This window comes from Taeniopygia guttata, chromosome 1 (genome assembly GCF_048771995.1).
Source record: "Taeniopygia guttata chromosome 1, bTaeGut7.mat, whole genome shotgun sequence".
Taxonomy (NCBI): Eukaryota; Metazoa; Chordata; class Aves; order Passeriformes; family Estrildidae; genus Taeniopygia; species Taeniopygia guttata.
This window is the reverse complement of record NC_133024.1, coordinates 34642196-34666660: the sequence shown is the minus strand read 5'-3', so window position 1 is coordinate 34666660 and position 24465 is coordinate 34642196. Positions and strand designations below refer to the sequence as shown.

General features: G+C 42.3%; 1 protein-coding gene across 7 annotated transcripts; it reads left to right on the top strand.

The window, feature by feature from the left end:
* Positions 1 to 599: 599 nt before the first annotated feature.
* On the top strand, positions 600 to 20901 carry ANKRD42 (ankyrin repeat domain 42). 7 transcript variants are annotated; one of them, XM_030268835.4, is made up of 14 exons: positions 600 to 1957; positions 2744 to 2898; positions 3272 to 3435; positions 4942 to 5049; positions 5367 to 5486; positions 6057 to 6192; positions 8996 to 9196; positions 9516 to 9641; positions 11313 to 11418; positions 12024 to 12199; positions 12581 to 12707; positions 15351 to 15495; positions 16727 to 16846; positions 20586 to 20901. In XM_030268835.4, the coding sequence occupies exons 2-14, from the start codon at positions 2880 to 2882 to the stop codon at positions 20598 to 20600; spliced, it is 1563 nt and encodes a 520-aa protein (XP_030124695.4). In that variant the 5' UTR covers positions 600 to 1957; positions 2744 to 2879; the 3' UTR covers positions 20601 to 20901. The 7 variants fall into 7 exon arrangements, with proteins under 7 accessions (XP_030124695.4, XP_072782898.1, XP_072782908.1 ...); XM_072926797.1 differs by lacking the exon at positions 20586 to 20901 and having other exon boundaries at positions 600 to 1287; positions 1864 to 1957; positions 16727 to 18977; XM_072926807.1 differs by lacking the exon at positions 16727 to 16846.
* The last annotated feature ends 3564 nt before the right edge of the window (positions 20902 to 24465 follow it).

Genomic DNA, 24465 nt, shown 5'->3' with positions numbered 1-24465 from the left:
TTTTTTTTTTTTTTGTTGCTTATGACTGGACTTAGATGGTAAACCAGATATCCTGAGATGTTAATATTTCTTAAATGTTATAAATAAAATGAAGCATATATTTGAGTGTGAGTCTCTTCCTTTCAGTGATGGGTCTGTGTGGCTGTTACGTTTGTGTGAATTGAAATAAAGCTGTGTGTTTCAGTATGCATTTGATGTTTTATTCACTCTGCTAGTTACAGTGTGTATTTTTAACTTGCTGGGAGCAAGACAGAAGCACTAAAACTCAGAAAGCAGTGTTGCAGTCCTAGCATATTACTTTTGTAGTGGGAATACTTGGGAGTCAGAATTCCTCCTTAGTGTGTAAGTAGAAATAATCAGCAGTGCAGATGTTAGCTGCAAAAACTTCTTTCCATGTTGACACCCAGGCTTCATGCAGTTTTATTAAAGATGTGAGTAATATGATTCTTCTATTAAGGTTGGAGCTGTAGTTGTGAGCTTGCCCTGTTCTAGATATCAGACTTTAAAATGCTGTTTAATTAGAGACAGTCCAGAGGAACAAAAATACAATGGATCAGAGTGGTGTCAGTCCATACAGTGGTGTGTGTGGCTGCAGGGAACAACTTACTCTGTCTACTGAAGATGGAACAAAAATGAGACCTGTAAGTTGCAGAAATAGGCTTTATGACAGTTCTTTAATGACAAGGATAATTAAACCCTAAATGGTTCATTAAACTCCCTTGGTCCATGTAATTATCACTGCACACCTGTAAATCTGCTGGGAAGGGTTCATTCTGCCTGGAAGCAGGATTCTGGAAATACAGCGTCCTTTTTTTCCCCCTCAACCAAGGGAACCCGGCTTACGCCCAGGGTGCCAGCTGGTTTTGACTAAGGGAATTGAGGAGCAGGATCACGTCACTGCAGGAAAGACGAGGGTTAAAGATGCCCACAACGTGACTGGAGTCCCATCATCCAGAGCACAAACTGGTTCAATGCTTGCTCAGAGCATTACTGGGGAGTTCCGAGATGACAACTGGTACTCGTTACATCTCTCCGTGAAGGCTGTAGCCCGGGGCTGCCTAAAGGCGCGGAAAGCCGCGGGCAGCTGCAGCGCAGCCCGTGCAGCGGGGCCGGGCCCGCGCCTCTCCCGCCCCGCCCGCCATTTTCCTCCGCGGGCAGGGCGAGCCCGGCGCCCATGGCAACGCCGGGGCGGGGAGCAGCAGCAGCAGCAGGTGGAGGGAGCTGCTCCCGGCGACAGCGCTCTGCCGGCCCTGCGCTGCGAGGGGCGGCTGTGCCCCGCTCCGGCCGGTGAGACCGCCCCGCCCGCCCCTCCTCCGCCCGCTCCTTCCCCCGGCCCTCGCTGCGGCGCGGGGCGGGACCGGCTCTCCCGAGCCCCGGGTCTGTAGCGCGGGGCTCCGCCCGGATCCACACACGGCACTGAGGCGGCTCCGCATCCACCAAAAGGGCGGGGAGGGCGGTGTTTGGCGCCGGCCGGCCGGGCCCTCCCCCTGCCCCGGGCCTTGGCAGCTCCGCCTCCGCCCCGGCGGGACGGGCCGGGCCGGGCCCGCCGCTCCCGCGGCCCCGGGGCTGCTGCCGGCGCCGAGCTCCGGGGGATTGGGCTCGTGTGTTACGGAAACACCGCAACACTCAACTGTGCCTTTCCCTATTCCGTGCCATATCCTTCTTCACTTAATCTCTTTAACTGGATTTTGGGCGGGTATCGATCTCAAAGTGCTTTTGCTGAATTATTTCTGCAACTTTTCTCCCAGAACATTGAACGAGTGTTTGATAACAGTTTTTGGTTAAAAAATTGCACTAGAATTATGGAGCCCGCCCTTTGCTTTGAACATTCAATGTGTCTTCTTACAAAATTGATGTTCACAGCTTCTTTCTGAGCTTCAGTCCCAGGCTGCTGCCTTTGTCTTGTGCCAAGAAGCCAGTGCAGCCACCCACCCTTGGCATTCATCTCCATGCAGTAGTAGGTATCTAGAGGGACAGGGGAGACAAAATTCTTTCTGCTGGTGGGCCTTGTTGTTTGCTTTTCCTCTGGGTCAAGGAGGAAAAAAAAAAAAAAAAAAAAAGTTGCCTTGAACTTGCTGTACCGCAACACTGTGTTAAACACATTAGAACTTTGCTGAGCAGTGTAATCAGCCAGGCCAGACTGTGATGTTGTGTAATTCGACTGAAGTCTGTAACCCTCACTTGGTATAATGAGCAATTACTTCCTTGGGGGAAAATTACGTCCTGATGAAACTGTTCTTTAAAATAACCTAAACAACTCAAACCTCAAAACATGAACTAGATGACCTCTTGAGGCTCCTTCCTTCTAGAACTATTCTGTGTTTCTGTGCTGCTGCTGCTGTTTGTTTGTACAGTGTTTTGCAGGATGGAATCCTGGTTTTGTGCAGGGCAATGATGCAGCCTGCCACGCTGGGGAGGTGGAGGTGGAGTGAGGCACAGGCACAGGATCCAGCGGTGTGTTACAGCACACACAGCATGTGTTGCTGTCAGACTGCAGTGCTGGAGCTTTACTTCCCCCCCTCCTCTCTGTGGCAATGCCGAATCTGCTCGAGCTCTACTATCACACTACAGACTACATAAAAATAGGCACTGGTAGACTGCAGAGGATGTTTTTAATTATATCTAGTGCTTTTTTACAAATACGACAAATCTTTTTGTGCAATATCTCTTTTATATTCTTTAATATTTTTTTACCTCAAATTGTGTAACAGTGCTAACTGCTATTACCATTTCTTCTCCACAGGCAGAGGAGGAGCTGAAGCACTAATACCTTGAGACCTTCAGTTTTATGCTTTCTTGACTTGTTAAACAGTAGCCCAATTCTTCAGGACTTCCAGCAGTGTGAAGTGTAATCACAGTGTTTGCATTTTGGTACCAGAATGATGACTACTGCAGAAGGTGAATACTAATTGGTTTAGGTTCCTTTCTTATTAGGCTATCTGAAATTATCCCTCTTGGCCATTAGATCTGCTTACATCTCATATTTCTGTTTACAAGTTTTGTCAAGGTATCAAGATGTTGCAAGGGGTTTGGATATGTAATTCTCATTGTTTCCAGTCATGTAGTTAATAGTGAAAAGGCCTGAAGGGAGGACATAGGTTATTTGATACCATGGCCTGGTATCTTTTATCCTACTGCTTCTACATTTAGAGTTTGATTCTCTGCCATGAATGTCAACTCTGATATTTCTTTGATTCATCACACATTCTCTGTCTCTTAAATATTGCTGATTTAAGCAGTGGACTAATGCCCTTTTATTACTCCTCACTAGTTGTCAAGAAGAAGCAAAATTACACTAGTGTGCATGAAGCAGTGAAAGCTGGGGATGTAGAACAGCTTGCATCGATGATACAAAGTGGAGCCAGTCTTAATGAGGTGGATGTAGTTCACAAATTTACACGCTTGCAGTGTGCGGCCCACTCGGGAAGTCTGGAGGTAAAACATTACCTTAGTGTATAGGCATAGCTGGGCTTTGATAAGTCCATATTTCCTTCTTTGGGAGAGGCTGAACACAACATTGCTTTGAGCAGACTGAATCAATAATCTCTGCTTGTTTTTCTTATGAAATATATTCACCAAGGGCAGGAGTACAGGGTTTTTTATTTTATTTTTTTCTTTCTGAAGACCCAGGCAATTTACCTAATGAACTCTGCCATTTTATGAAACATTTGGTTTCTTACTCTGAGCAAAATGTGCCTTATGGCCTCCCTTTCAGACTCATAACCTTCTTTTGTCTCTACTGCATTTTTTCCTTCCTTTGAGACACCTAGAAAATCCTGTAGGATGTGTAAAATGTTCTGAAGGTGACAGAAACAGGTGAGAAGTGACATGAAAATATGCTCATTCTCTGTAGAAATAGTCCTAATACATTTTATTTTAATAAATGAAAATGTTGAATAGTGGTGGAGAAATTAGGTGATTGTGTTAATATTTTAAACCTCCAGAAGGACTGAACTGCTGTGTTCAGCACAGCATTCTCGTTCTTCTTGCAGCCTCCTTGTTCATTGTTCATGGCAGTCTAAACTTGAAACAGCAAGGCCATTCATGTCCCAAAAGAAAATACGTGATGTTCTTGCTGGACTCAAGAATTGCTAAGTGCAGAGCTGCTTCTGGAATGCAGAGACACAGTCAAGAAAATGCTAATCATCATGTCAGCCCCAAAACCAGATTGCTTACCTACCCTTTCTGCCTCTATAAGTTCTGTCATTTTCCATTTGACTCTCCTATTTTGCAGTCTTTTAGACTTTATTGAATTACTGTCATCTGTTTGTCACTAAGCTCCTTGGCAGAAATAGTGGAGGAAGCTGTAAGATGGCCTGGAAAAAGATAATAAATCATAGTAATACATAATAAAAAGTTCTAACTGTTCCTCTAGCTGTCTTTGGATAGTTCATGAAGCTTTCCATTGCAAGCAATGGAAATCTGCTGGAAAAAGATGAATAAAACAAAACTAGGCCATGGAAGGATGAGAAGAGAAATGGGATTATATATGCCTAAGAAGCCTAATAAATTAAATGGGGCTTTAAATTTAGTACATTACTTTTTCGTGCCAGTAATTTTAGCTGGAATTCATGTGATCATGTTTGCATTGTTTTTTCCAAAGCTTTTACCTCATGCCATATGGATACTGTCACAGATCACATTTTAAATCTAGAAGAGTAAGATGAAAAAGTCATACTGTAACAGTGATGCTAGGATCTGAATTAGTAGGTTACTTGCACATTTTGCACCCTTGGGTGAAACCTGGAAAGTGTAACTTACCCATAACTTCCTAATGCACAAATACATGTTTAAGGCATGATCTGGGGTCTCCTATTTCCATAAGGAAGTATTCCAACACTGTTTTTAAATGTAACTTTGATGGGTAAATTCTAATCGAAATGTGCCTCAGAGACCCGATGTGCATAGTTAAATAAAAAGCCCTTTGGTTTTGTTGAGCAGTGCCTTCAGTGGCTGCTCTGGCATGGAGCTGACACCGCCCGTGTGACTGTGAGAGGCTGGACGGCGGCTCACCTCGCGGCCATCCGAGGGCAGGATGCCTGCATGCAGGTACTGCAAGTACTCTCAAGCAAAAGTTAGTGGGGCAGACCGTAATACTGGACAAATTCATTATGAAGATCAGCTGAGTGAGCCCCTCAGGGAGCTATGAGTAGCTCATCTTGATGTCTTGACATGTCAAATTAAGTTAGTAATTTTCAAACCAGAGCACTCATTTGTGCTGTCTGTGCAAACAGATCTGGTTTGTGCAATACTAGACCCCTGAGGTCAGCCCAGAGTTATCCTGCTGGTCATCATAAACCATCCTTCTGGGAAATGTTTGCTTTTTCAGCTTGTGAAATGAACGTGTGCTTCGCATTTTCTTCCAGGCCTTGTTACGGAACGGAGCGGACGCGGCAGCTCGGGACGAGCGCGGGTGCACGGCCGCGCACCTGGCCGCAGCGCACGGGCACTCGTACACCCTGCAGAGCCTGCTGCGCGCCGGGGCGGTGAGCTCCTGCCCGCGTCCTGCTGCGCGGCCACAGCCCGGCCCTACAGGGAAACATGGAGGGCATGGAGAAGGAGGAAAAGGACAAGACACACCCAATTTCCTCCATCTTGTCCCCTTTGGACCCCTAATCTAGAATCCTAAAATTTTACTTTTGCACCCGTGCCACACTTAATTATTACTCCTATCAAACACTCAGAGCTTGTAATTCATCCTGTAAGATTGAAAACTCTTTTCCATGGACAGAGATCACAGACAGTGTCTCTCGGGGCTCTGTACAGGGGGGTTTCTGACCCCCTGCCAGGGTCCCAGACCTGCCAGGGCAGCCAGGGGGAAGCCCTGGATTCCCACATAAAAATGCACATTTTCTAAGTGTACTAAGTAAAAGCAAGAACCTGTGAAACATACCTGTCTTGAAACTGGAACTGCATATAACGCATGAACTTTGAAAAATGTTATTTGGTTTCATTTAAATAATTTAACACAATGAACAGTGGGTTCCCATATATAAAATTTGTCTTGCATCTTAGGATTCAGAAGTGAGTGAATTAACCTGATACTTTCATTTTAGGATGTAAATGTTTCAGACAGGAATAACTGGAAACCTGTTCATTATGCTGCTTTTCATGGTCGCTTGGGGTGTTTGCAGCTTCTTGTTCGATGGGGAGCATGTGTAGATGATGTGGACAACAATGGAAACCTTCCAGGTATGTCAGGATAAATCAGATGTTTTTAAACCTTTGTTTTACGGTTGTTGTGAAATGTGATGATTGAGCAAATTATAACTAATGCACAGCAGCAGCATTTGCTGTTTGATTCCATGCAATCCACATAGATAGCCCATTTTTATAATGATGGGAGGATTTATAAAATCCAAAGTGTTACTCTGTTGGTGATAGTATCCCATTCACTTCCTGCTGCTGCTAGCAAGAATGAGAGCTCACAAATGCTGGAATGGGGAGCAGCATCTCCTGTATGCCAGTGGAGGTCACAGGAGAAGGACAGGTGGAGGGGGAGGCAGTTTCAGCTGCTATGTGTTACTTTTTGACTTTGATAGTGTGATGAGGTTCTGGTGTGTTTGCACACAAGTTTTTGTATCCCACTGTTTCTTAATTGATTTTGTAGAACAGTTGTTTTCATTTCCCTGTGATTTCTTCATCTTGATTTCTGGAATAGTGTTTTTTCTGGATTACCTGCCATTTCTTTTCATAATTATCAGTGTATTCACTTCAGTATAAAAATTTGCCAGTGATTGTTCCTTGCTTTTTGTATTTTTTCCATTATCCCTCTCCCTAACATACCACTGCCTCGATAGCCTCTGTAAGCTCAATGGTATTGTTCCTGTCTTGCATTCTCCTTGCATCCTTTTCCTTTTAGCATTTTCCTTCTTATGGTTTGTCACATTATTTGTTCCAAAGAGCATGTTTTTCTCTATAACTTGTATAGAGTTAACTTTATAAATCCCTTCTTAAAACATTTTACCCTCTACTATGGACTACTTACCTAGGAAACAGCCATTCTGTGTTTTCAAACCTGGGTCTTGTTAAAGGATGTGAGGCTCCTGCATCCCAGCAGGAGATCTGGTGCACTAGCAATAAAGGGTCATGATCTGAGGCACCCTGGGGGCAGCATGGAAGACAGGTTTATTTGCATTTGGGAACACTTCCCTGATAACAGACTTCTGTGGAGAGAAAGAAGATGCCAGCACAGTTCTACTTAATGCTCTGCATAAAATGATTAGTAGAAAACTGGTTTTGTTGTATTTTGACATCTACAGAAGCTTGATTGTCCAACCTTTGTTCTGTTTCATTTGATCATACTATTTTCCAAAGGAAAGAGGATATACTGGGACATGGCTAGTAACAGATTAGTAGAAGTACTGCGCAAAACAGCTTCTCTGCTTGTGTAACAGAAGTGAACTTAAATTATCTTTACACACTTCAGCTTCAAGATTAGCTGAACTGTGCAATAATTTTTCCCAAGAGAATACTGAAAGAAATTTTTTGAGGTTGCAGTGCCAGGCACCTGGAACTTGAAAACTGGCTGCATCTTTTGTATATGTGTGTTACAGCAAGGGGTCTAACTATCTTTGCTAATTTCCTTGCTAATATTTTGGAAGGAAAAAAAATTCTGTGGCGCATTCAATATACAGAATGGGCTGTGTTTATTAGTTTATTAACTGAACATTTCAATTTGCTGTCTCTCTGTATTCATTTCTGGGCCATGTCCTTGCTTCTTTTATTGCTCACACTAGTCAAACCTATTCTAAATATTTTTCACAGACACAGTTTTTTGACTTGTGAATATTGTTAATCTGATTTTATAAAAGAGAAGCTGAAACACAGACGTTGGGATACCAACAGATTTTAGGTATCTGAAAATGGATTCATAAGGGTTGAGTCAGTTTTTGACTAGCTGACTTACCTTTAAGTACCCTTCTTTTCCCTTCTCCCTGAGAACCTAACTCACTGACTAAAATTCAGACAATGGCAAAAACTGCCCTTATTTCAGTGAAGCTCAGATTTTAAACAATTATCTGTACAGGGGTATTGTCATCTTGCTGTAAAACCAATGTCCATGACTTTTTAGAGCAATTATGCTCTGGAAAGCTGTGGATGGTTTGGTTTGCTATAGAGAACCTGTGTGTGTGCCAAAAATGAAGTGACGTGGGTTTTTGGGGTCCTGAGAACATTTTTTGTTGATTATGAAGACAGTGAGATTCTTACCTGGAGACAAACAAATCCTTTTGTCTCTAGAACATCAGCCAGCTGTTACAGAGCATTTTCATGGAGTGATAGATCATAATAAGCATTTATTTGGCAAGTTCTTCTCATTAATGGGATTATTATGTATGTCAAATGAGTCAGCTTGTGTTTGGTACTTCTTACTTTGTTGTAGGCCACCACTGTAGTAATATTAAATAAGTAAACCTCTGCATAGCCTTAAGGTCAGGTGAGGAATGTACTGTCTAATATTTTGTCCACTAAAGCACCTATCACAGTCCTCATTTTATAGGTGGGGTAACCAAGGCTGTGATGCAACTTATTTGTGGTGGCACAGTAGAGCCTAAAGCAGAACTGGCTTTAGCTCCCAATCAAGGACACTGGTTGCTGTCCCCCCTCCACAAGGAATATCCCCGGGACAGCAGGGTCAGCGAGATCCGTGTTCCTGGGGAAGTGAGGCCCCAGCAGTGCACTCTCTGAACTAGGCCTCAGTGCTCTGTTGGAGTCTGTTCTGTCTCCTGCAATCAGCTCCACCAGGGAATCACCTTTGCAGATCCCATCCTTGGCAGCTTTACCTCCTTTGCCTAGAGCTGAACTCTGTCCTGGGTGGGAGCTGAACTCTGTGCTGGGTGGGAGCACAGTTCAGCTGAGGCTGCTCTTCCCCTTGTGCAGTGTTGGATGGCTCATGTGCTGGTAGATGAGCCAGCTCTAACCAGAAAGCAACCATTGCTTTCTCAGTGGGCAGCAGGGCTCAGCTCTAGCACCCTTTGTTTCATTTGTGCTGTAGCACATCTGGCAGCAGTGGAAGGACACTTGCATTGCTTTAAGTTCTTGGTCGGGAAAATGGCCAGTGTTACACACACTCTGAAAGCCAGGAATGACCATGGAGAGACTCCAAGGGACTTGGCTGAGCAATTCTACAAAGATAATATTCTGCAGTACATTGATGGTGTGGAAAAAGAGGAGGAACATCCAGAGACACAGGAAGGTGAGTATGGATCAAGATACACTTAAACTAGGCATTATGTGTAATTCTGTAGAAGTGCACAAAGGTGTACTTGTTATTTCAGTTTTGTGAAATTAATCTCTTCACTGTATGAGATGCCTGTAGCCATAACTAAGACTTGTTTAGTCAAGTGTCTGGTGAGCACTGCTGGTTACACAGCTGCATTTTAGCTGATTAAGTAGCATTATCCTTGCTACTTCTGAAGCGTCCAAATATAAGTTGCTATGAGAGAGGTGAGCTGTGAGACATGTTCAGTAGAACTGCTGGCATCTGCGTGGAAACATGTGCCTTTCATTTTCAGTTTTAGCTTTCCCAGCCCATGATGCTGCTTTCAATGGGGACTTGTTAGTGGTGAGAAGACTAGTGAGAGGTGGAGTAGTCAATATTAATGAGAGGGATGATAAGGGATCCACACTCCTGCACAAAGGTCAGTAAATATGATCTGTGTTTCAGCTTGGTACTCTTTGTCGCTGATGCATTTACTTTGTTTTTCAAGTGGCTGCTTATCAGATAAATTTAATGACAAACAGCATCTCATTTTTTGAGGGCTTGAAAAGGCAGCCCCAAACCCTGTATTTTGTAATGTATGTGTGCATGGGTCACTTTGAAAACAATATAACCAAACTCAAGTCAAGGAAAAAGAGCTTACAATGAAGAGAAAATCAGCATCTAAACTGAAAATTAAGTAGCTCTGACATTTATTTACTATTGTATATCGATATAATGTCAAGTTTGTTGGAATTAATCCTGATGTTCAGCAATGGAGAAAGAACAGATCAAGCACATGAATTCCAGCTTTGAGTGATAAGCAAGGCTGTATTCTAGCTATAAAAGTTTTTAATTTTCACTTAATTTAATATAACTAAATAGTTGTGATTTTTTTTTTTTTTAATCAGGCAAGATGTTGCTTTTAGAAACATCTGTCTGGCTAAGTATAAGAATGATCTGTACTGTAGCCTGGGCCTTTATTTTTTGAACACATCAGTACTGTGGGGATATGTTATAAAAACCAGAACAAAGTCATTTGGTAAGATGCTGTGAAGAAAGGTAAACTTCTGGTTGACACTTTGACATGTAGTGGACTGCTCGCATTACAGAAAAAATAGTTCTTTTGTCTTTGGGGTTTCACAGTATTGTCTGAAAGAAGAAACAAAAGATTAAAGAAAGAGGGAAGCATTATTATAATATGATTTTACCACATTTCCTACATTTATTTTTGACTAGATATATAGTAGAATTTTAAAAACATTATTTAAGTTCCTATTAAAATAACTGATATGTAGCGATTTTAAAATTCCACTTTCTCTTCTTGGAATGATGCTGACCTACAGTTGTTTCATCCCCAGTGTTTACATGTTGATGATGTAACTTCATTTCCTTATCTCAGTAAGAAAACAAATATAAAAGATATCCAAAAGGGAGTGCTGCCTAGAAATTGATTTATTCTTCCTTGAGAAAATCAGTGTACAGTTTCATCTATTCTTGCCAAATACCATCTTCCATAAGTGAGACATTGTTCCTGGCACCATGTGGTGGGAGCAGTGGCCATGGCACATCATATGTGTTACAATGCTGCTGAGAGGTGCTGCCTTGAGTGTCTGCCCCAAGAAATGCTATACCTTTGGCTCCAGCACAAAGCCCTGCTTCTCTCTCCTGAGACAGCAGCACACACCATAGGTTGGGGCAGCCAGCTGAGTCTGACACCTGGGAGCCCAAAGCCAGGGAGAGGTGATAGCACTTGGCTGCCAAACTGTGGCATGCAGGCCTTTCTTACTAGGGCAGCAGTTATTTGTGTGTCTTGTGATCTGTACATGAGACTGGGCAAGTTTAGTTCGGCTTGTGTTCAACAAGAGCTGCCAGTGCATTTCTAGTACTAGAAAGAGTCACCAAACCACACTGCATGCTCTTCCCCAAAACTCTGTTGTACCCAAGTGATTGTCAGCATCTCGATACAGGCTCCTCTTGAAATAGTATTTCCCTTGCAGTGTCTTACTGAGCCAAATTTCTGACATGTCAGATAATGGCAAGAGGAGGACATTTTAGGTTTGAAACACTTCAATTGTATATAATTGACTTCTGTATGCCTTCCTTCCCTTAGCTGCTGAACAGGGGCATATCCATTGCTTACAGTGGTTGGTTGAAATGGGAGCTGACTGTGACATTACAAATGATGCTGGAGAGACTCCAAAGGATGTAGCCAAGAGGTAGCACTACATATCCTGTAGCTCTGACACTTATTTACTTACTATTTGTGTATCAATATCATGTCAGCTTTGTTGGAATTAATCCTGATTTTCAGTGATAGAGAAAAAACAGATCAAGCCCATGAATTCCAGCTCTGAGTGATAAGCAAGACTTTATTGTAGCTATAACCTTGTAACTATAAAAGCTTTTAATTTTCACTTAATTTAATTTTCTTTTTGGTGAGCTCAGACACAAAACAGGAAAACTAGTTCATTTGCAAGAGAACAGTTTTGAGCCTGTGTGCTCACAGTTTGCTGTACAAAGTAAATGAGAAGCAGCAGAGGCCAGCTAATTTTTGCATTAATAAAAACAATACAGATTCTAATGAGATTCAATTAAGAAACCCTGCAAAGGAAAGAGATGCCTGTGATGTAGGAGCCATTGCCATAAGATTCCATCGAGGCAGAGCTCATGCCATAAGAATACTACAAAAAGTAGATAGATAGTTGTAGTGTGTGTACAGTGCTTCCTTTAGTCCTGAAACCCCTCTGATAAATGGGAGCATGGACAGTTTGAGAGTTTCTACCACATGTGCTTTTCCAGATTTTAACTGTTGTCTGTGCAGATTTGGCCATCTGGCGGCTGTGGAACTTTTGACACCAAGAACTGGAAACAGTAACTCTAGTGATGAAGAACTAAATGCAAGCAACATCAAGTTTTTTGAGACACATGGTGTGGAAGGGAGTACAGATAGCAAAGAAGATTTAACCCTGGATAAGGCAGAGAAAAGGAATGCACGCAGTAAGCACTCTGTTTTCATCATTCCTTGTTTGCAAAAGTTATCAAGACATCATAGTCCTAACTAGGACAGTTCCTGCCAACTGCTCCGATCTTTTTGTTATGAGATGGTTGACAGGATATCAAATAAATTGAAATAGAAAGCAAGCAGAAGGCAATCAGATCATAATTGTTAGACCATTTCAATCCATGTTGGTGCAACAGTGTTGGATTGCTATTTGTTTTTGACATCTGCTTGCTCTGTGGGTGTCAGGGGTAGCTCAGTGTTTGCTGAGCAGTGTGATTTCTGCTCTTATGTTTGTGAGACTATTTTCCAGACTATTGGATTTCAGCATGACTGTCTTCTTCTTGCATTTTACCTACCTAGAAAACTCTGTCTTACAGTAAGGGCCTATCACAAGATTAAAGAACTTCAGCGACTTCTAGAAATTGCCTACAGCAACTACAGACAGCTGGGGGGAGTAACTGAAGAGGAGAGGAAGATGAGAAAAGAAGAAAGGAAAGTTGAGAAGTAAGGTCATTCTACCCTGCTAATGTTTAACTCTGTGGGGCCCATTTTAAATCCTGTTTTAAAGCTGATTTACACTCAAATTTGCATTTGGCCATTCTGTCTTTTCCACTTACCAACTTCAACCAGGCCAATAGACATGAATCGCAGCAATTTGTCTGGCCATTTCTAAACTTCTACCACCAGGATCAGCCCCACAACACAAGTGCTTGATAGGTCCATAATTCTTGTGCAAGATCATCTTTTCAGTCATCAGGTTTTTCTGCAGATGTGTGCAGTAGATCTGATAGCTTCTGGCTGTTTTGTTTCCTCTAAGGATGCCAAAGACATGTATGCCCTTCAGGAAATCTGAAAACAGGCAATAGTCTTGGGATGGTTTGGATGGAAGTGCATATGCAGCAGAGATTATTCAGTGACTTGCTAACATTTCTGTTCATTGGCAAAATGTTTCTGTGCTCAAGAAAGGATTAGCTCATATCCAGACCACAGGAAAAAAATATCAGCAAACCTGCCTTTGCATGTGAAGCATTGTTCATAAGATCTAATTCTCAATGTCTCTATTAAATCAAATGGTTCTGTTAGGTTGGTCAGGTGATTTGATGGACAGACTGTCTACATTTCAAAGAAAAGGCTATCAAAGATTTAGAGATTTAACAATACTGCAGCCTCCAAAGACAGGCCTCTCTCCACCTCTGCCTGTCAAAGACTTGGCTACCCTCTGTTCTCAGTCTCTGTAGATAACCACCTCCATCATGTGTTTGGGCCAACCCAAACCACTGTCTGTATTTGGTCACTGAGGGGAGACTGTCACTGTCTGGGAGGCTTATATGCCATCAAGAAGACAGCAGACTTAGGAGTCTGTGGATTTGGAGCAGGTAATATGTTTCACAGATTGCAATTAAGTACTCTGTTTTACAGCCTAATCTGAGCCAGGAAACTGAGGTCAGAATTTCATCTGGTTCCAGGTCACTCTGACTCAGCTCATGCTGAAAGTCCATCTTGCTTAACTTGATATGTATACAGTAGGTAACAGACACCTCTGTCCAAGTTAGTTATCATAAGCTCCTTTCTAAACTTCTTGGAGAGGTGTAGGCACTTCCAGGGCATAGTTAGACATGTACTTCAGGATGAGATTCATCACTTCTAGAAGTGTCTCTCCTGGTTTTAGAGGAGGGTAACCACCTTAGGTATTGATGCCCACGTTGAAAGGTCAGAGCAATCTGGTTTTAAATGATAGAAAAGTCACTGTTGACTACTGACAGACAGGAAGGTTCATTTTGGATAAAGCAGCTGCTCAAAAACTAGCTGCTCAAAAACTAGCTGCTCAAAACTAGCAATTAGAAGGCTCTGCTGGGGCTCTTTAAGGGGTATTGCTTTCTGTGGCATGTTCAGGTGGCTAAACTTGAAAAATTGTGAGGTTCTCTGAAGAGTTTATCCTACATGTGAAGGCTAGAAAAGATCCCTAGCCCCAAACTCTTCTTTTGAAAAGAAATGGGGCTTCTCAGAAAACCTGCCTACCCTTCTCAGGGTACCTATGTAGATAAATCCCAAGGTGCTTGTATCACAGGCCAGAAAAACACATTATTGATAAAATACTTAATAACGACACCATTTTGCTAGATGAAAAGCAGGAGTTGCTACTTGGGAAGGCCATTGTAGCAGATTTTGAAGATTTCTGCTTTAGTCCAGGATTTTTGACTGTAAGAGGCCTGGTGTGAGTCACTTCACAGTGCTTTAACCAGGGCTCGTTGCAGGAAATTGTCACCATGGGTGTGCCACACGGTTTGGGAGTTGTGCCTCTTTAACTGGAAGCATGGAAGAAGTCAGCTGTCTCCTCAGCACAGGCCATTCTTGCAGTGTCAGTAAGGCTGATTGGTAGCTCAAAGGGCGAGTCAGGAATTCCTCACTCTGGGAAACATGGTAGGTCTTGCTGAGAGCTTTCCTCCTGCGTTGTTTGAATGCAGAGGGCAGGTATCTCCCCTTTGCTTTTACTGATCTTCCATCCTTGCAGGTGTGATAATTCATCCTGATACATGAGAGAGCCACCTCAACTCCAGAGACTCAGTTTATGTGTGAATTATGTGTGAGCTAAACAGCTCCAGGAATCTCAAATAATTTAGGAGCTGTTGAGGGTGTGACCAGTGAGATCTTGTGCAACTGTGTATAAGACAGTCATGCAAGCTGTCATCTGAGTATTCCTCATCCGTGCCTAAGCCAATCAATAGGAAGGACGTAGAAGCACCAGATGTGAATGAGAAGGCTGCCCCGACCTTTCCAGAACGCTGTCGGCTTTGTGCTGTTTCAGTTCGATAACAACTTCCTTGCTGCCGGGGCACCTCTCGGTGCGGCGCAGCGGGATCCCGGCGCGGTCACGGTCACGGGCAGCGCGGTGCGGGCTCGGTGTGCGGGAGCACGGCTCCATCTCGTGGTGCCGCCGCGCCGAGCACCGCTGGCAGCCCGGGAAGGAAAGCTGCTGCTCAGCGCTGTCACCGAGGCTCCGGAGCCTCAGCACGGCTGGCCTGAGGCGTGCCGCGCTGCTTTCTGCGTGACTGACCTGTTCCCTGGCAAAGGCACTGCACCACGTGGAGCAGCCGGGGCAGGTTTGGATGTGCTTCATGCTCTGCTTGTCTCCTTTGCTTTTGGCAGGGCTGTGCGGGAGCTGGAGGCGCAGCTGGAATATGAGCGAGTCAGGCGGGAGAAGCTGGAGAGCCAGCTGGATGATTACCGTGCTGAGATAAGCCAGCTCCGAGAGGGCCGGGGGAAAACACCCCCCGCCTCTGCTGCCTCCGCGGTGAGTGCCACACCGGCTCCCCGGGCGTGGCACAGACGCCGCTGCCTGCTGCTTGTGTGTGTTTGTTCGCTCTACTAGAGGGCACAGTGCTAGGAAGTACTAGAGAAAATGTGCTACAGCTTTCAGCTTGGGACGCTGAAGTGAGAGCAGGAGCCCTGCCTGGCCTTGACACTGTCTCTGCTGTGAAAGGGTATCGATTTCTTTCTGTACCCTGGCAGAGAAGCACTGCTGTCTTCATCTTAACGTTTACCTAAGTAGTGGGCTGATCCGGAGTACTTCCATACTGCATATCCAGTGACTGGCAGTTCCCCTTGGCTGAGACCTGGTGTCTGGGACTGGAATGGTGCTTCTGGAGAGGTGTTGTCACCACCTAAAGGGATACCCAGCCTGCACGGGTGTAGAGATCGCTACCAAGGGTCCCAAATTCAACAGGGACTTGATCTGTGTTACAGTGTCTGGAGTCAGTCAGGCATACTGAATGAGAGCCCAAGATCTCATAGAAAATTCATGTAGAGAATTCAGCCTGTTTAGGAAAGGAACAGTACGTGCAGCACTAGAAGTTCTCAGACAGAGGTTCTATTTTGAATTTAAAATTAAGCTTTTTATATGATAGAGACATAAGAGGGAAGAGGACACCAACACTGCAAGCAGCTAATAGATGATAATATTTCTAATTTTTTACTTTTCACCTGTACAGGCAATAGATGATGGTGCTTCTATTCTTTCAGAGCATTTTTTATTTCCCAGACTATTTTCCACCTTTTCAGTCAATTGCCTCTGCAGTCCCTAGTTTTTGTGCTTCTTGGTGGAATCCCAGGCTCTGATGCTAGATGCCACAGCTGTATTAAAGAGAGGCCAGCTTCACTTTTTCAAGGATGTTTCTGCTTCTCAGCCTTGTGATTGCCAGGCTGGCAAACATTTTCTTTGTCAGTATTTTCCATTAGGCAGGGTGGCAGGCAGGGTTGTTTTTTTGGTGTGGGGTGGTTTTTTTTTTTTTTTTTTTTTTTTTTTTTTTTTGTGATTTTCCCCTTCTAACCAAGCAACCTTTCTGGCTGAGTGACTGCTACAGCCAAGGGACCTTCAAGTCTCACACTGCTGTGCTGCCATCCCATGCCCCGGGACTATGCTTTGCCCTCAGTTTCAGCCACAGTATTCTGTGGTTACTCCCAGGTGTAGATTTTCACATCCTTTCAGTGGTTACTGTTTAACGCTGCGGTGTTGCTTGTTTCAGGAAGCTGAGACAATGGCTAAGTCTTGCAAAGGCGAAAATAAAGAAGCAGTCAGTGTGCAGCCCAGGAGGAGTGTGACTACACTGAGGAGCAAACCTCAAGGGAGGGGCAGCAGACTGGAGGTACAAAAGCAATATTCCAGATAATGCAAAGTGTTTGCATAGCCCAGCTCCACCGATGAGCTGTGGGTCTCTACGTTTCACTGAACTGTTTGTAGTTCTCTAGTTCTCTGGCCTAACAACATGAAAGTCACAGACCCTCATAATTCTGAGGAAAGTATCTCCATTCACTGGTCTATTTTGTACTGACACCTCAGGACGGAAAAAGTGCACATTACCTCCTAGCATATTCGGTGTGGAAGCTGAATAGTGGATGATAGAATTACTTCTCAGCTGCAGAGAGGTGCCAGGCCCCTTGATTTTCATCTTTAGTCATTCCTAAAGAATGCAGGAAGCGACTCCTTTGTGAGATTCCAGATGACCTGCAGCAGTCAGTCTCCGAATCTAACATGACTGAAGGATTTACTAAGTTATGGGGCAGCTTGTGGTTAAGAAATGGCAACCCTGACTTCTCCTCCATACATAAAAACCATTTAATGACTACACATATAAAAGCTTTTCTATCAGCTGTGTGCTATTGTGAAATTGTTTTCTCTCTGGAACCCTAATTTTGAGACTTACAAGATAATTATTTTGGTGTGTTGGTCCGGATCTGTCCTCTCCTTAGTACCAAAGAAAACCTAACCTCTGAGAATTTCGAAGATACTGAAAAATAAAAATCCATGGTTTTGTGTGCACCATGAAGGAGAGGCGTGCTGACTTAACATCATATGCCTTACATCAAGAGTCTAGTTCGGGGTGTGTGAAATGATGGCTGTGACAAGCTGCACCAGATAAGCTATTTCCTGCATCACCATTGGGGTGACCTCACCTCCAGTGCTGGGGGCAGTTCTGGGTACTACAATATAAAAAAGAGATTAAACTGTCAGAGTGTCCAAAGGAGGGCCATGAGGATGGTGAAGGGCATTGGGGAAGCTGTGTGAGGAGCAGCTGAGGCCTCTTGGGTTGTTCACCTTGGAGGAGACTGAGGGAAAACATAATAGGAATCTATAACTTCCTTATCAGGGGAAGAGGAGGGTCAGGCACTAATCTCTTCTTTGTGGTGACCAGAGACAGGACCCAAGGGAATGGCCTGAGGTTGTCAGGAGAGGCTTATGTTGGATATTAGACAAAGTTTCTTCCCCCCGAGGATGGTTGGGCACTGGAACAGCTCCCTAGGGAAGTGGTCACAGCACCAAGCCTGACAGAGCTCAAGAAGCATCTAGACAATGCTCTCAGGCACCTGGTGTGACATTTGGGGTGTCCTGTGCAGGGCTAGGAGCTGGACTTCAATGATGCTAATGTGTACCTTCCAACTCAGGACATTCTATAATTCTGTGAATATTTTATGTTAGTTAGTTAATATTGCTAAATGAGAATGCAAATATGGACCAGAATAGACAAATAATTTTAAAAATACACAGACACCAGAAATACTAAAACTGGAATGGAATCACAAACTTTTAAGTAAAGATTGCATACTGGAAGGAATATTTTACTATCAACAGCAAGCTCTGAGAACCTTAGGAGAATGTGTTGTTAATTAGACAATTGGGAGAAAAAAGAACACATATGGCAGCTAAGGGATAAGTACAGTATGCAATTATAGCCAAGATACTGAACAACACTTAAGACACTGGAACAAATTGCTAGCAACCTTGTAAGCAGCTAGAGAATTAGAAACTGAGAAACCCGTACTAGCTGCTTCAGATGAGGAGCAAGTTGTGTTTAGCAGTGTAATATTTTTTTTTCATCATAAACAGACTTGAAAAATGACTTACTTCACTGTATTAAGGTTTTTAACAATCTCACATAACACATGCTTTAAAAAGATTGAGGCGATTTGCTGTATTGAAATAACTGTAAAATGTGTGCAAATAGAAATGAGAGCTTATTTCAAAGAGAAGATGTCAAAAGTTTTCTATTAAACTAAAAGAAAACTATAATGGAGTTCTGCATATTTCTGTTCCAGAACCTGATATAATTAGAGTGCTGACTAATTGACTGGAGAGTGTCGAGAGTTAGATGAAAAATAGATTTCAAAACAATATAGAAAATACTATATTGGGAGGAATTACAAGCATTGTGAAGAACAACCTTTGCCTTTAAAATCATCTCAGTATACAGAAACCAGTGTCCAAACCAATAAGAGAAATTTCAAAGACATATGAGTCACAATTAAGAAAGAAAAATCAAATAGTCAAATGCAGCAGTGTTTAATGAAGAGCAAACCAGCAAGAAAAGAGGAAAAGCTGCAGATTAGCATGGACTGCAAAGTAGATGTAAGTAAACAACAGGTTACTATTATTTTCCTTGTCCTTCTTCATACCCAAGAGCAATTTAAATTCCTTGTCTTCCAATTGATACTACAATGTATATATTAGAAAATATGTTCACTCATCTTTGCTCCCTCTGTTGAAAGAGTGAGGAAGGCCAGGGATAAATTTACAACATCTGTGTCACTTGCTTCTAAGAACAGTACTGAAACTGTATATTGAGTATAATCCAGTCTCCAAGTGTGTTGGGCCTGTCAGTTCTGGGACTTTACAAGAGTTATTCAAAGATAAGAGATTTTGATCAATAAATACAGTGATAGGATGTGCAGGAAACTGCAAGGTACACACAAGTGAGAAGCTATTTTGAATGACAGCTTCCAGGACAGCAGCTCTGTTGTCTTCCAGGGTCAGAGCAAGCACTCAACTCTCACTTCTCTTTCTTAGTATTGTCTAGTCTCGAAGATTCATTTGTCTTTCATAAACAACCTAGTAAAATGTGAAAAAGCCAACTCTCCCTTCACTTCAGTTTAAGAAGTCTTAATCATGAGTCTGTACATTATTTTATTTTTCCTGAAACTACCAGCAGAAGCTTATGTTTCTGAAGATTTTTCTGGCAAATTTTCCAGTATGAGTAACTCACATGATCTTTAAATAAGTCTATATGTGGTGGTGTGTTTTTTCTTTAATTTAGTATTTGTTTAGTGTCTGTTCACCCCCCTCTCCGTAATCTCCTCCTTTCCCCAATTGTCAATCTTCCCAAGCTCTTCCCTTACCCCCTCCTCTTCCAGGTTGTCAATCCTCCCTTTCCCTGCCCCTTTCCCCAGAACATTCCCTGTCATTCCTCCTATTCCCCTCCCCTGTTTCCAGAACATTCCCTGTCCATTTAATAAGGCTCAACATCCTATTGGTTACTTTGTGTTATTCCACTCCCCTGTTTCCCCTGATAGGTTTGTGATGTGTTAGTCCCTCCTTAGACTCCTCCCCTGCTCTACCCTCATTGGTTGTTGTTCCTGCTCCCCTCCTCCTGAGTTCCTGTATAAAACCTTTGTTCGCCCTCCCTGGAGGGTCTTGGGGCTCACTGCATGAAACCAGCCTGTTCATCCCCAAGTCCCGTGACGCCTCCGTCTGTCCCTGTGCCGACAACTGGGACTGCAGAGTTTCACAGGGGGAGTGACCGCCCATTCTCTTCCCTCTCGCCGCCCAGCATGCCACCGCTCGGGGTATCGCAGCGAGAGGAGCTGACTGCGACATCTATGTGCAATAAATACACTTATGATTGAAGGAGAAATTAAAAAACTAAAGCATAAAAGGGCTAAGAGAATCTGTGGAAACAGAGTGGACTGATGTAATAAATGCCAGAAAATGTTCTTCTAATGAGCATGTAAGGACCAGTTTATCAGTTAATTCAATCTAGGCTCCTATTTCTATGGGAACTTACATGTCAGTTTTCTTATGGTTTTCACTTATGTAAGTTGCTTTGTTTTCAGGGAAAAAGCTCTTGAAGTGGATCCATTGATGCTACTTAGGTGAACTGCTGAAATCAGTATTCCTGTTTTGTCTCAAGGTTGCTGCGAGTGTCATACCTGGGAATTTTTTGGCAAGTACTGTGGCACAAAAATCCATGCATTCTGACCAGAATACTGATTATGTTACAATTCCCTGACCCAGTAAAGGGTCATAGAAAAACACAACTATTGGCTTTCATAAATGAAACGTGAGCAGAAGCCTGGAGTTGTTTTCATGAATATTCAAAGACACAAACAGAAAGAAATAAATTATTTCCATTACCTGTCCTTATTTTAAGACCTTTTGGTTGTGTTATACTTTGGGGGTTTTACCTAATTTTTGTGAATGAAGTGGATCTAATATTTAAATATGTATCTTTTTGGGTGATAGGAATTCACCTCATATCCATCAAGATAAAAGAGCCCCTAACTTCATGAGAGCAACTGTGTGGAATACCAGCACAGTCATCTTCTGGCCCAGGGTAAATTTGCGCGCTTCCTGTATGTTCACTGCCACTGCTGCAACGGCTCTGAGACACCCTGGCCATTCTTTAGCTACTGTGTCCAGCTGTTTGGAGAGATAAGCCACTGCTTTCTGGTAGGGGCCTGAGTTCTGTGCTAATATTCCCAAGGTGATCCCTTGTTTTTCATGGGAAAACAGGAAAAATTGTTTATTCATGTCTTGAAGTCCTAAAGCTGGAGCTGACGTGAGGGCCTTCTTTAGCTGGTTGAAGGCTTGGGTTGCTTCTTTTCTCCACTGGAGATCTCTGCTCCCTTCCGTGATCAGGGCATATAGAGGCTTAATAAGTAACCCATAGTTATAAATCCATAGTCTGCACCACCCTGTCATGCCTAAAAAGGTTCTCAGTTCTTTCCCTGCCTGAGGTCCCAGGGTCTGACATATTGCTTCTTTGCGATCTTGGCCCAAGGTCCTTTGTCCAGCACTCACTTCATAACCCAGGTAAATGACTGTTTGCCTCACCATCTGGGCTTTCTTCTGGGATACTCAATACCCCTGCAGGCCCACAAAGTTTAGGAGGCTTACTGTCCAGTCCACGCATGTTTCCTGGGTCTGGGTGGCTATCAGGAAATCATCCACGTACTGGAGCAACTGTCCTTCTCCTGGTGGAGGTTCCCAAGATTCTAAATCTCTGGCAAGCTGCTCCCCAAATATAATGGGGGAGTTCTTGTATCCCTGTGGTAATACACAATATATGAGCTGGTTCCTCCGTCCAGTTTTGGGGTTCTCCCATTCAAATGCAAGATTTTTCTGGCTGGCTTCATGGAGAGGGAGGTAAAAGAAAGCATCCTTCAAATCTAAAGCGGTAAACCATGTTAGTTCAGGTGTTAAACGAGTTAACAAGGTATAAGGGTTAGCAACTACTGGATACAAGTCTTCAGTTACTCTGTTAACTGATCTTGTACTAACCTGTATGACCCATCAGGCTTCTTTACTGGCAAAATGGGAGTATTAAAATCAGATTGACACTCTTTTAGCACTCCTATTTGCAAAAAGTTTTCTATAATTGTGCTAATCCCTTCTCTGTCTTCTTTCTTCAGGAGGTATTGTTTAACCCTCACCACTCTTTCTCCTTCCTTGAGCTTGATTTGTATAGGTAATGCATTCTTTGCTCTCCCTGGTATATTAGAAGCCCATGCCCCAGGGCTTCTTGATTATTTTCTTGAAGTTTTTATCTTCTTTACTTACAGTTTCAATTTCCTTGGTTATTAACATTAGGCTTAACAATTCCACATATTGTTGATCCTTTACCTCTAAGCAAATTTCTCAATTTTTAAATATTATTTTTGCAGGTTTTTTTGCTGAAAAAAAAAAAGTGAAAACAATGAAAGCGAAAGTGGTGAAAGATGTGAAACTGAAAGTAAAAGTGAAATCAGCAAAAGCGAAAATGAAAGTAGTGAAAAGGAAAGTGAAAGTAGTGAAAGTGAAAGTGAATGCAGCAAAAGTGAAAGTGAAAGAAAAATGAATGTGAAAGTAGTGAAAGTGGAAATGAAAGAATGAGAAAGTGAAATAAGTGAAATTGAAAGTGGTGAAAGTGAAATTGAAAGTGGAAGTAGTTGAAAGTGAAGGTGAAAGAACTGAAACTAAAAGTGAAATCAGGAAAAGTGAAAATGAAAATAGTGAAAACTAAAGTGAAATTAGAGTGAAAACTAAAGTGAAAATAGTGAAAGCAAAAGTGGAAGTGAAAGTTAAAGTGAAAGGAATTAGAGTGAAAGTGAAAATGAAAGCAGTGAAATTGAAAACGATAGTGAAAGTAGCAAAAGTGAAAATTAAAGCAGTGAGAGTGAATAAGTGAAAGAAGTGAAAGCAAAAGTGAAAGTGGTGAAAGATGTAAAACTGAAAGTAAACTGAAAACAGCAAAAGTGAAAGTAGTGAAAACGAAGGTGAAATTAGAGTGAGAATGAAAGTCAAAGAAGTGAAAGCAAAAGTGAAAGTGAAAGCTGCAAAAGTAAAAGTAGTGAAAACAAAAGTGAATTTAGAGTGAAAATGAATGTGAAAGTAGTGAAAGTGAATGTGGAAGTGAAACAAAATGAAAGCAGTGAAAGTGAAAGCGGTGAAAGTAAAAATGAAAGTGAAAGCAGCAAAAGTGAAAGCAGCGAAAGTGAAAATGAAAGCAATGATAGTCAAAGTGAAAGTGGTGAAAGTGGTGAAAGTGAAAATGAAAGTAGTTGAAACTGAAGATGAAAGAACTGAAAACGAAAGTAAAAGTGAAATCAGCGAAAGTGAAATCAGAGTAAAAGCAAAAGTGAAAGTGCTGAAAGCAAAAGTGAAAGTAGTGAAAGTGAAAATGAAAGTAAAAGTAGTTAAAGTGAAAATGAAATAAGTGAAAGTAGTGAATGTGAAAGGGAAAGTAGGGAACATGAAACAAAAGCAGTGCAAGTGAAAGCAGTGCAAGTGAAAACGATAGTGAAAGTGAAAGAAGTGAAAGTGACAGCAGCAAGCAGGAGGGAGAATGCTTGGATTCATCAAAAAGACTAGGAAGGCAATAAAAGAAAGCACTGAGGAAAAAAAGAGCAGGACTTGGAGGAATAAATAAAAACGGATTTGTGGTGTTTCACAGGCTGGGACATGACTGAAGCGTGAGTATCAGATAGTTATGTGCAAGAGTCAAAAAATACTGGGTAAGAGTATCTGACAAAACAGAAGGAAACAGGTCTGATTTGGGGTGTAAGCAGAAGGGTCTGGCACACTCCCCAAAACCTGGGAATTAGGTTGAAGTGAAATCTCAAGAGGCATTTTTTAAAAGATAATTTTTGTTCCTCCAGAAGTTATTGAGGACATTTTTTGTCCATCTTCTCATCTCTCAGCCAAACAACCACTATATACAAAATTGCTCTATGTGAAAAAATACAGCTTCTCATATTCATTTGCAATCTTTGCACTGAGGTCCATTGAAGATATGGGAAAACAACACACGTTTACTGTGACTAAACAGACTAATAATATATTTATCAGGAGTTGAGTTGGTAGAATAATTGTCAATATGTAAATCAAGCCATGTTATTGATGAATTTAACAATATGTTTCCGTGGCGTTCTCCACATAAGCTTCCTTTTCATAAATAACTGCTTATATTATTGCTGTGTATTTAATTAGATTTAGTTGTCTTAGAACTGAAGTTTGGGACTGCCAGAATTACCCAATCAACTGTGCTAAAAACTTTTTTTTTTAAAAATCTGTAAAGCAAGCACACAGAGTGCAAACTAAAAAGACAGAAAAAACCCACAGGAAAAGTTAATATAAGCTATACATACATACAGACTTACCATTCAAATTATCAATATGGAGACCACTTTTAGGAAGCTGCAAAGTATTGGTCATACCTTTTCCACTAAGGATATT

What these genes read in the sequence shown, in the direction of transcription:
- ANKRD42 (XM_072926799.1), top strand. An exon ending in GAAGAAAGGAAAGTTGAGAA is followed by an intron (nt 12,708 to 15,350) that starts GTAAGGTCATTC and finishes TGCTTTTGGCAG; the next exon opens with GGCTGTGCGGGAGCTGGAGG. An exon ending in CCGCCTCTGCTGCCTCCGCG is followed by an intron (nt 15,496 to 16,726) that starts GTGAGTGCCACA and finishes TGCTTGTTTCAG; the next exon opens with GAAGCTGAGACAATGGCTAA.